This window comes from Alexandromys fortis, unplaced genomic scaffold, assembly GCF_014885135.2.
Source record: "Alexandromys fortis isolate MF-2015 unplaced genomic scaffold, M_Fortis_MF-2015_v1.1 scaffold_71, whole genome shotgun sequence".
Taxonomy (NCBI): domain Eukaryota; kingdom Metazoa; phylum Chordata; class Mammalia; order Rodentia; family Cricetidae; genus Alexandromys; species Alexandromys fortis.
This window is the reverse complement of record NW_026067954.1, coordinates 5981694-5994117: the sequence shown is the minus strand read 5'-3', so window position 1 is coordinate 5994117 and position 12424 is coordinate 5981694. Positions and strand designations below refer to the sequence as shown.

The 12424-nt window shown below is 43.7% G+C and overlaps 1 protein-coding gene across 2 annotated transcripts in view; it reads left to right on the top strand.

Annotated features, from left to right (window-relative positions):
* The window catches only part of Setbp1 (SET binding protein 1), a 334426-nt gene that overhangs the window by 301005 nt on the left and 20997 nt on the right, over positions 1 to 12424 (top strand). For both annotated transcript variants that reach the window (XM_050151692.1, XM_050151693.1), the window contains one exon: positions 547 to 717. In XM_050151692.1, coding sequence (XP_050007649.1) covers positions 547 to 717 — 171 coding nt within the window. The remainder of the gene's footprint in view (positions 1 to 546; positions 718 to 12424) is intronic.

Genomic DNA, 12424 nt, shown 5'->3' with positions numbered 1-12424 from the left:
CTCAGCACCAAGAATGACTTTCCCTCAGCCTCACTGTTCCGCATGAGCTTGGCGAAGCATATCTTTATGACGATCTTGTAACTTTAGAATCTCTCAGCATCTAGACTGAGTAATGAGCAAGCCTACAGGAACTGAGTGCTCTGTGTTCCTTCTCAGTGGTCTCATCTTCCCGGCCAAGTGAGATGGGAGCCTCGCTAGGGTAGGAATCGAGGCAATCACCCTTCATACTCCATTCAGGGTAATTTCTGGAAAGATGTATCTCCTGATCCTCAGAACGCTAATGGATATCTGATTCATTACACTGTGTCATTACATATGTGTCTGCCTCAAATCTAGGCACTCATTTTAGAAAGCCCTTAGTCCCGACATCACCCTCAAACTAGCCATGGCCATTTTTCCCCTTTACGTATTCTCAATTTCCTTTCTTTTTGTATCCGAAAGAGGACAAACAGTTGGACTGTTTACTTGAATCATGGCCAGGTTTTATGATGGTTGCCCTTCTATTCCTTTAAATCCACTACAGGTTCTTGACTTACTGTTTTTCAGGAATGCCAAGTCCCCACTTAAAAGTGGACCAGACAGCAGCACATGGTAAGAGCGAGGGCTCAGTATCCACCATGATGGCCAGGAAGAAGCCAACCGCAGTGGACAGTGTTGCAATTCCTTCAGCCCCGGTGTTATCTCTCCTGGCTGCGTCTGCAGCGACAACAGATGTAGGTGAGTTCTTCCCACACACTGATGACGGACTCTGAAAAAGTCCTCTAGTCACGGGGAAAAATGATATCACAATACAGTGTATAATGGATGAAGCTCAAAAAAATCAAGCTAATGTAATGGTTCAATACAAATGTCCTCATAATAAAGCTAATAAGTAAATAAGTCAACACTGAACACCGTGATGAATGTCTACAATCCCTGCACTCAGGCAGTGGAGTCAAGAGGATCAGTTCAAGGTCATCCTCAATTACTTAGTGAGTTTAAATAGAGAAACAAGTAAATAAATTTGTAATAGCAAGGACCATAGCTGAGAGTGTGACTCAGTGGTAAAGTATTTGTTTGATATGCATAGGTATCATCCAGACTATCAAAAAATTAATTGGTTAATTAATTTAAAGCAATTGCAGTTTGAGTATCTCTAATCAGAAATGCTGTGCCCAGAAGTGATTGAGAATACAGTGTGGGGGCCATTTGTAGATGCATGTCAAGACATTCGAACTTCTAAAGAAGCAAATTCAAACCAGTAGATAACAAACTAATCTATCATTTAAAGTCCTTCTCGTCAAGCTGTCTTTGTTCACAAACACTGTAGATGAGAAGGTCATGGTCCATCTCCCCAGTCTAAATAGTCGTGTGTCAATCAGCTGTCTTTACCATCTGTAAACACAACAGGGAAACCAGTCCATGGCCGAATATGAAGTGACTCAGCCTGAAACCGAAACAACTCGTGATGGTGTCACCAGTTATGTTATCACTGAGTGAGTGTTAGGAAGAAACCTTGAGTTCTGTCATAGTGCAGACCGATTGTCACGCTGACCCTAAAGATAAGGTGCCTCATGTTCTTACCTGGCTGCAATTTTAATAAGTTAAAAAATGTTAAGGGAAAAAGCAAATAGGAAAAAAAATCAAAGAAAATCTTTGAGAATCTGTTTTAAAATGAATGCTAAGGGTTACATGTGGCACATGTCCCAGGCCCTGCAAACACACATCAGGAAAAGCAGAATGCATGTATCTCTTGAGGTAGATGAAGTGTGGGGCCCAAGGAAATTCATTTGCCTTTCATATATGCATCACAGACTGTTTTGAGAGTTTCACACATTATTGCACTGCATTTTCATTGTATCTACTCCTCCTCCCTTGCCTCCCCTGCATCCTTCTCTCAAATTCATGTCCTTTTTGTTTAATAATGTGTATGTATGTTCTACTAAATCCAGTAAGTGTTGCATATATAGACACACACACACACATATATATATATTTGTGTATGTTTATGTGTGTATCTATGTGTGAATGTACAGTTGATCCCCTTAGGCATGGGCACTCCACCAAGGCCCCATCCTTGAAGACAACTAACACTCCTTCCCTGTCCCACCATCAACCTGTTGCTCCCTACCTAGAGAAGGGGCCCTGTGGTGCCTTCCTCTATCCATGCCGGAATGTTGACTAGTGTTGTCTTATGCAGGAAACCATGTTATTCAAAGATCTTGAGGATAACATTTCTGTCGTGTCCAGAAGACACCATTTTGTAGCTGTCTTTCCAGTTCTCTGGCTAATATAGTCTTTCTGCCCCCTTTGTCATGATGTCCCCTGAACCTTGGGTATGAGGAGATATTAATATATGCATTAGATGATGGACACCCCGTCACTTTTTCTCTGTGCTTAAAGTAGTTATAAATCACTGTAGTAGTCTCTATCTGGTGCAGGGGACTTTCTTGGATGAGTTGTGAGGGTTTCACTTATCCATGGCTCTGAACATAAGTATTTAGAAGGCTGGATCAATTTTAAAAGATGGCAGTACTAGGTTCTCATCTATGGTCTATGACCTTTCCAACCGTGGGCTCTTGGCTAGATTTACAATACCATTCCTGAGTTCCTTCTATAGAGTGGAGTCTTAAGTTCAATAAGACAGAGCTTGAATACCCCCGACATATTAGTGCCAAGATTTCCCTGTTGGGCATATCTTGCCCAGCTGATCCATATTGTAGTTTGAAGGATTTGCAGCTGGATGGACTGTTGAAAATGTTTCTCTCCTGGTGTCTTACATAGTATCTTCCAATACTAGAAGAGCTAGCCATCGGGGAGGAGACTTCCAGGGCTGTACCGGCTTGACTTCTCCAAGTCCCATGACCAAAGTGTATGATAATGTCAGCAAAAGAGTCTCATTGTTCAATTCTGGTGGGCAACCATGAGCAAGGGCAATAGTCTCTGCTGTTTTGGGGGTCACATAGATCCTTCTCGATGAACACTGGCATCTCACCTGGCCCTGAGCTTTTTGTTGAAGAACTGTATGGCTGCTGGGTGGTGTGGGAGTTGTTAAAGGATTTCATTTTTTTTTACAGCTGAACATAATTCATCGACAATACAATAATAATAATATATAATAATTTATAAGAGATAATTGTATCTATGTACCCTTCTCATTCCGTTCACCAGTTGAAGGGCATCTGGAATGGTTGTATTTCGTATCTACTGTGAAAAGAGGAGCAGCAAATCCGCAGGAGCAAGTATCTCTGTGGTCTGTGCGCTGTTTTTAGTGACACTGTGTTTGGGCTGAGACCCATCCACGGAGTCAGGGATAGAGTGTTCCTTTGCAGTTTCATATCGGTGCTCCAAAGCTTAGAATTCTCAAGATTTTTAACTTAAGGTTTGCAAATTAGGGATGGTCAAGCTAGGCACCTTGTACCCCTGCCTCTTTTATCTCTTTCATAATGCTGGGACAGAAGCCAGTCACCCTGCATGACTGACCAGTGCTTTGTCACGACTCCAAGGCCACACTCCTTAATAGTGCCACTCCCTTTAGGGGTCATTTCCTTTCGTATCACGATACTCCACTTCCTTGTCCCCAAAGGCTTGTAGTCATAACGTAATGCAAAAAAATACATCAGTCCAACTTCAAAAGTCCTCATAGTCTATAACAGTCTCAAACTCATTTAAGAGTCTAAAGTTCAGAGTCTATACCAGGCTGTTTTGAGATTTCCTCTGCCAACAGAATTAATCCAAAGCTCTTCACTTTAGCCTCTAGGCAACATACTAGCATCCTTCTCCTCTGAAACCTATTGGGTCAGGCCCCCACAGTTCATCAGGTCACACTCAGCACCGCTGTCTTCCATACTACTACTAGTATGTCCATTAAGTAGCACTTAAAACGTTTCACTGCATTCCTAAGACAAACTCCCACAGTCCTTACTCCAAACAACAGTGTAGTCCAGTCTGTCTCAGCAGTACCCCAGTCCCTGGTACCTACTTCTGCCCTACTTAGGATTTCCATTGCTGTGAAGAGACAGCATGACCACAGCCACTCTTATAAAGAAAAACATTTATTTGGGTTTGGCTTACAGTTCGGTTCAGTCTATTTATCATGGTGACGGGAAGCAAGGCAGCACATAGACATGGTGCTCGGGGAGGAGCTGAGAGTTCTTACATCTTAATTCACAGGCAACAGGAAGTGGTCTGTCTCACTGGGCATCGCTTGAGCCTATATGAGCTCTCAAAGCCAGCTTTTCTTTTGCTAATATGCTTCCTCCAACAAGACCACACCAACTCCAATAAGGCCACACACCTCCTAATGGTGCCATTCCCTGTGGAGGCCATTTTCTTTCAAACCACCACAGTCACAAAAACCACCACAATCACAAAAGAACAGAAGGGCCTTGATGGACCAGCGGAACCTCTGTGGGAGGGCAACCAGGCAGAGAAACCTGTGTGTGATACTGCAAGTAGGAATTCAGGAGGGAATAACTTGACTACAGCAAAAGATTTGGGATGTGGTCTGCACTATTCCCCTTGAAAACACTATTCAAACTTACTGTTTGTGCACCGAGACCTCTCTTCATGAATTGAAGAAATTTCTCTGTTTTTTTTTTTTTTTTTTTTTTTTTTACCTTTGCTTGCCAAGCACAGATATTTCCCAGAGGCCAAAGACAGGTGGTCCACAAATCTCCTCCCCCCGAACTCTTCCATTCAGTGTGAAAGACAGTGTTGCTGGGATCATATGGTTATATGGGCTTACCTCCTCTGCTTGAATCCAGCAGGTAATTTACAAATATGCCAAGCAGTCAGGAAAGCAGGTGGGTATTAACGCCCTCAGTAATCAGAACTAAGCCAAAGCTCTCCTGTGTCAGGACGCAGGAACAGGCTATTTCATTTTGGCAGTAGGGAAAGGAGACCCTCGTGAGAATTGCACAGGTTTGGTTGATTTCCGGGCTCAGGCTGCAAAGCAGATCTTTTGCAGGGAAGCAAGCCAGGGATCTCCCCCAGGTGCTAGGACACAGACCTTTGTGAGATCCCACTCTCCACAGACAAATGGCTTCCTACAGACCTGGGGGAGTTGGGAACACACGGGTAGGCTCCTGGCCAACATCCTGCTTCCCTCCATATGTGCGGGAATGAACTCAGCCTGAGATTCGGAGAGCTGCCTGAGGTCACAGAGTTGGATTTGAGTCTAATTTTCTCATCTACTGCCTGAGTTTTAGTGGACCCCCACCTCTCCCGTGATGAACAGCAGATTTCTTTCTGAGCTGGGAGCCTCTGCTTGTTTGGAGAGCAGTTAAGTGAAACTCACCATTGCTTGGGGGAGATAGGTCTAATTCAAAGCAAGCATGCAGGAGGCAGGTAATAGTTTCTGAGTTTGATTTTATCTAATTGCATGCTGATGCACTAGCCAAGCGTGCCTCTCGTGGAAGTGTTCACTTGACTCTTGTTTTGCCTCCTTTCATCTCTCCCTATAAACAAAGTAAATTTAAAATTGCTCTGTGCTTTGTGAAGAAATCAATTTTATGATACGCTGTTTCCTAATGGGTTATCATTTTTACAGGATGGTTTGTGGAGTCAGACAGGTTATAGTTAAAATGAAAAGATAAATTAAATGGCTTACAAGGCAAAAACTGAATAATATTTCTGTTTTTTCTTTGAATATTTCATACATGTATACAATGTGTTTTGATCATATCCATTCCCCACCACATCCCTCCAGCTACTCCTAGGACCACTTAACATCTCTCCCTTCAAATCCTGTTTATAAAAAAAAAAGGGAGAAAAAGAAAAAAGGTTTTTCTGATCAAGGTTGAAACTGGCATGAATCTGTGGGTACCATGAGTGCAAAATTAGTTTAAGACATACTTAAACACAAGAAAGCACTGGAAGAATTCAGACAGTTGGTTGATTCATTCACATTGAAATATTGGATGTTCATCTTCCTGCTACACTTGAGCACATACAGTAGATGCTCATTAAATAATCTGAGTGAAATCATTGGTGCAGAACATAAAGGATGAACATCTGAGAAAGATTCACTGGGTCCTAAACCCACTGAACAGTAGAATGGTAGTGCATTAGGCGGTGTTGGTAGATAGTAGCCAAATAACCAGCCAGGAGCCAAAACAGGATTTTTTTGTTCAAACGTGTGATCATTAACTGTTATGAAACAATGTCTTGTACCATATTTTATATACCAGCATTACAATATGGGAGCAAAGACTATAAATCAAAGTCTAGCAGTGTACATTCTCTGGTTCACATGTGTGAGCAGTTGGACAAGCACATGTCAAAGGGAGTTTTCAAGTAGTTTGGTTTAAGGCAAATTTTTGGTTTCATGGACGGTGAGACATGTGCTGGTGGCAAAGTTATTGATCGGTAGGATGAGCAGTGGAGGAGATGCTGAAGAAAGTGGCCATCGTGAGCTCTTGGAGAGTGGGAAGGGGAGGGAGGGAGGCAGGGCGGCAGAACCACTGGCATTCTAACGGGCCAGCCTGCGTGATCACACTGCTCAATGGCTATTGATCCGCTGCGGCCACAGCCGTCTAACTCAAGGGAGAGCAGCGTCGTTATTGGAAGTCATTAGGGCTAATGCAGTGGAGGCTTCAATAAGGTTTGTTCAAAGTGATGCAGAATTTGAAACAACTTCTATTACACTTGCCCAATAATGATTTAATAAGCATATTAGATAATCTATACTGGAGTAAGTTAGGCTAATTTTTCTTGTCTCTGCATATTGATATAACTTCTTGGGGAGGTCATGCAGTAGACAGAGAGTCATGATTTCACTGAAAGCCTGGGTTTTACTTTTCTTCTGTCCTATTTAGGATGAGACCACATTAATAGGTACATCCCAAATCATAATAAGAAAAATCAAAAGAGTAAGATTGTTATGGTTGTATCCCACAATGTCAAAGCTGGAATGATGGGTGTAAAATGCATACCACTGTTTCTGTTCCCATCTCTCTCCCTATGCCCAGAAGGATGACAAGGGGAGATACACACATAGACAGAAAAGCACAGAGAGACACACAAAGATGCACACCCATGGGTGTCTCATACATGTATAGAAATAGAAGCACTCAGAGACACATAACACACATGGAGAACCATACCTCAGGCACATATATGGAAAGTGACCTATGCATATGTTAGAGAGAGGGAGGGAGAGGGAGAGGCTGACTCATCTTAGGTCCAAAGAGAATGGCAGCGGCCAATCTCACGCCCAGGTGCAGCTGTGCTAAGAGCGGAACCAACAGTTCTGAGTGTTATGAGTTCTCGATTCTAATGGTATGAGGTGGAATCCAGTGTACTGGTAGCCAGAACATGATGACTGGGGAAACTGTTTCTAGCTCCCAAGTCTTCAACAACTAATTGTTCCCCTTATTGCCTGTGTCCTTTAGAGGGTCTTTGAAACTAACAATGCTCTGGTGTAAAAGTCATGGGGACTTGAAGATTGCACAATCATTTATTTCACTTTTTTTGTTTGTTTTATATGCAATCACATTGTTTTATATACAATCATAGCCACCGCATCCCTCATGGATGGTTTAGCCAAAGACCTTGTCTTTGAAAAGAATCAATGGAACCAATAAATATGCAAATTAATAGAGTTTGGAACATCTGAGAACCATAAGTCCAAACATTGGAGAAGTCTATAGGTTGTAAAAGTAATGCCTAGCCGGGCGGTGGTGGCACACGCCTTTAATCCCAGCACTTGGGAGGCAGAGGCAGGTGGATCTCTGTGAGTTCGAGGCCAGCCTGGTCTACAAGAGCTAGTTCCAGGACAGGAACCAAAAAGCTACGGAGAAACCCTGTCTCGAAAATAAAAAAAAAAAATAATGCCTAATAAACTGAAACACATGACTTAATATATGCAAGGGAAAACCTCCATTCAGAGAAAATAAAGTCTAAGATAAGAACCATTGATCAAGTTATCTAAACTGTACTATCTCCATGGACCGTGTTAAAGCATCCCCACAATGACTCTGTGTTTGTCTGAAAAACCCATTGATGTGGAAGGCTGATAGAAAGCTGCCGTCCATCCGCTCTGGGTCACTTTTATATTCTAGGATGACTGGAAGACGGTATGACCCCCCCCCCCAAGGTCTGCATCAAAGCCAAAAGTTTGCTGAAAAATTTTCACAAGTATTTATGCCCCACCTTGAGAAAATCAGTTTGTGTGTGGTTTGCTTTTCGTTTGGTTTGATTTTGTTTGCTTTAATCTGGATATCATAGAGCCATACATAGGCAACACAATAACATTTCTGAGAATAATTCAGTTTCCCAGCATTGGATCCCCACCCCCACTTCCATCTCCTTGGAAATCTTCACTTTCAGATCATGATTTTCAGAGGACCCCGGTTATGCTGGTTAAGTTTTGTTTTGTTTTTAATTGACACAAACTGCATCATATCGAGAAGAGGGAGTCTTAGTTGAGGAATTGCTTCCATCAGATTGGCCTGTAGGAAAGTCTGTGGGGAACTTGCCTATTAATGACTGCTGTGGGAGAAAGGCCCAGTCCACAGTGGGCGTTGTCACCCCCTAGCAGGTGCTCAGGAGTGCTATAAGAAATTAGGCCTTGCAAGTTATGGAGAGCAAGCCAGTAAGCAATATTCCTGCATGGCCTCAGCTTTTGTTCCTGTCTCCTGATTCCTGCCTTGAATTCCTTTCCTTCTTGCCCTTCCTGATGGGCTGGAAGTTGTCAGATAAAATAAACCATTTTCTTCCAAAGCCATATTTGGCTATAGAGTTTACCACAGCAACAGGAAGCAAGCTAGAGACCTACCATCTTTAGGGGAGTGAAGAATGTGCGGAGAAAGATGGTGCAAAGGAGGAACAAAGGAAAGGGCATTGAGATTGATCAGTTAGTGTCCTAATAATCAAAAATATGCTCATTAAAATATAGACTTCTGGAGCTTTAATCAGAAAGAAATAGCCAGTCCAGCAGAGACATCTTTTCAGAGACAATTAATAGTTCTTGAGCAGGCACGGCTGGAGGAGCGAAATAACTCACACCCTCCCATCTGCTCTGCGTCTGCGTGCCAGCTGAGGGTTATCAGGTGGCTACTAAATGGGTCAGGTGAATGTGTATATTCTGACTTCATACTGTCTGCACTTATAAGCTGGGTAATGTCCAGCTTTAGTGTTCCTATCTGTAAAATAGGGAGAAAGTACAGCCTGTGTAGAGGACCACAGTGAGGAAAAATAAGATACGTGGAAATTTCAGAGAATTAGTACAAGTTCAGCCACTGATGACTGCCCATGGTGCCATGACGATTATTCTCAGTGGTGCTATTTTTTCTTTTTCCTTTCTTTCTTTCTTTCTTTCTTTCTTTCTTTCTTTCTTTCTTTCTTTCTTTCATTTTTCTGTGTGTAAGCAGGGTTTCTCTGTGTAGCCCTGGCTGTCTGCAGATTCAGTTTGTAGACCAGATTGGCCCTGAACTCACAGAGATCCTCCTGCCTCTGCCTCCCAAGTGCTGGGATTAAAGGTGTGTGCCACCACCACTTAGCTTAATGATTTTTTCTTCTATACCCACCTTTCGTGTCATCTGAATGCTAACTTGGGATGTTCTTCTCTGGAGTCCATTCCATTCCTACCCACTCGGGTTCACTGAACACCACAGCCCTGTGCTTCCTTGGCTTCCCATGAACCCATGGCCCCATGATCTCCACATTTGGTATAGTGTGCCCACACCTGCATCCCATATTGCACTGAATCCTGTCTTCAACTGCCAGGCCTTATTTAAAACCCTCAACCCTGGGTGTTGTGCTTGAGACAAGCTAAGTGGTGGTTCAATAGTAGTTAAGGTGTAGTACACAGCTGCTTCCTGAAAAAGCGTGAGAGCCACTGAGTGTCTCGAGGCAGACGCTAGCATCTTACCAGTCAGTGCTGTGGAGCACTGGCTCTCGTTCCTTATCTTCCATAAGTCCTGGAAACAGAACCATTCCATAAGGTCAGCAGAAGGTGGCATGGGAGACACGTTGGAACACCTAGTCTTCTTGTTCAATAATATTAGTCCAGTTTCTGACTAACCTTCCCAGTGACCTCAGGGGAAAGTTGTTTTTAAGTAAAAAGTCTTAAATGGGACATGAGGAAAATGGCTCAATGGGTAAGAACACTTGCTCTGTACGCAGGAGGACCTGAATTCAAGTCCCTACCACCCCTATGAAAAGCCAGCCAGCATGCCCGTAACGCCAGTAGTGGGCAGCTGAAATAGGGGAACCCAGGAGTTCACTGGCTGAAGACCTGGATGAAAGGGCAAGCCTCCGGTTTGGTGGGGCCATTTCACAAGGCAATAAATCATAGAGAAAGACACCTAGTGTCCTGCACAGAAGCACTCACAAGTCACACACTTATATGCACACACAGAGAGGGGGGAGAAGAGAGAGAGAGAGAGAGAGAGAGAGAGAGAGAGAGAGAGAGAGAGAGAGAGAGCACTTTATACAATATAAAGATGTCCTTTTCCAGTGATCCATAGGAGAAACATGGTGCAGACATGCTCCATCACTCGGAAGTTAACAGATTCTCATCATTAACGTCTCTGTAAACAACCCCAACTCACCCTGGTCTGTGCTGTTCTTTATTTCCCACTGCGGCAACCATAGGGGTTTTCCCGGGCACTAATCATTCCATGCTTAGATTCGCTGCATTCCAAATGTACAGCACAGTCTTTGAGCATCCCAGACCCTTGCAATACAAGGAATGAGAGGAAGAGAACTGGAGACCCAGAGCTCTGTAGTTGAGCAATTCACTAACACAACAAGGTATGAAGAGCTGTGTGCCGTGGTGGTGCCTAATAGATACTCAATAAATATAGCTGAACTTACTGTAGCTAATTAATTTCTCTCCAAAACTGAGATACCTGGGGGGGAAAAAAACAGAAGACGGAAGGTTTAATGACAGGTTTGAACGTGCTGTATCTGTAAGGAGTTTAACTTAATTTATCTCTGAATGCATCATGCAGATAACGCTCCAACCACCTCATGCCACAGTCAGACCCTCTTAAAAATAGAGTAATGATAATAATACATTTTATCTTATTCTCAGTGATAGTATCATTCACGCCTCCATTGAAGCCCAGTGGGAGGTTTGGCTGTGAGACATCCAACACCGGGGGAGTCAGGTGCGATTATTGTAATGAGGACTCCACACTCAGAAAATGTGGAAAGGAAAACCTCCCATACGTGAAGTGATTTCTATTAAGATACTCATATCAAATATTCAAGCGCTTCTTCCTAAATGGGAGAGAAGGAAAAGAGACACTTCCGGGGGCAGGTTATACACAGAGCAGAAGGAAAGGGCACAAATATTTTATGACCAGCGTGGAGATGAAAGTGCAGTGTCCGCCTTGTTCACTGGTTTTCTTCTATTTCCAGAAGTCTAATTAGATTGTTGCTTTAATGGTGGTGAGGTAATTTAGTGGCAACGGAAAGCAACTATGTTAATGAGAAGGGGCCTAGCACTTGTGTTTCCTGTAATTAATGGAGAGTTTAAAAAAAAAAAACCTCAGTTCCTGTGAAGTTGGTATAGTGTGCCCAGCTGTTGAGAGAGGGGCAAAGTCTTTCCTGCTCATTGCTGCAGAGATGGCCCCAGGCAATGTGGAAGAAATGGGTAATGATGGTCATTAAGAATGATCTTGCATGGTCCAGGCAAGCTGTAGTCAGCTGAAGAAAGCAGGAGCAGAGACTGGGGTGTGGAGAGAAAGGACGGAGGGAGGGAGGGAGGGAGGGAGGGAGGGAGGGAGGGAGGGAGGGAGAGAGAGAGAGAGAGAGAGAGAGAGAGAGAGAGAGAGAGAGAGAGAGAGAGTTACGAGACAGTGAATGCATGCTTCCCCAGGTACTCCCCATTCTCCTGCTGCTGTCGTCCCAGCTCGTCTTCCCCAAGGACCTCTTTCTCCGGGTGCTTACCCTGGAAAAGACTTGATCAGACGGGCTCAGAATAAACCAACAAGGACCTCTGCCCACCTCTTCATGACAGAAGTTCAAAACTCAAGTGCAGAGAGGTTAGACATGTTACCTACTGGGGGAGCTGGAGTCTTCCACCACACTGAGGTGGGGTAGAAACTGCATTTATAATTCAAGGGCGAGATTATGCTGCAGTCCTCACTACAATCCCACAGTCCTTTTCGGCCCTTATGTATGTCTGCGAGGCTGACAGGCCCCTCAAGTCTCTCATTTTCTTCACCCATAAAATGAAAACAAAGTAATCTCTGCCTTCTCTGTGCCAAGGAAGAACTGGATAAACAGATCCGAGTACTCGTCAGCATGGAGCAATGCCCTCTTTGGAGCTCCGTGAGTGGGAAGAACTGAATTAGATAGCCAATGCCCATGTTTAAGAAATTCAGAGGCAGATGGAGTGGCAGTCACCCATAATGCCAGAGCTGGGGAGGCGGAGACCTGCAGGTCCCTGGGGTTCATTGGCCAGCTCATCTAACCCACTCATGTAGTCTGA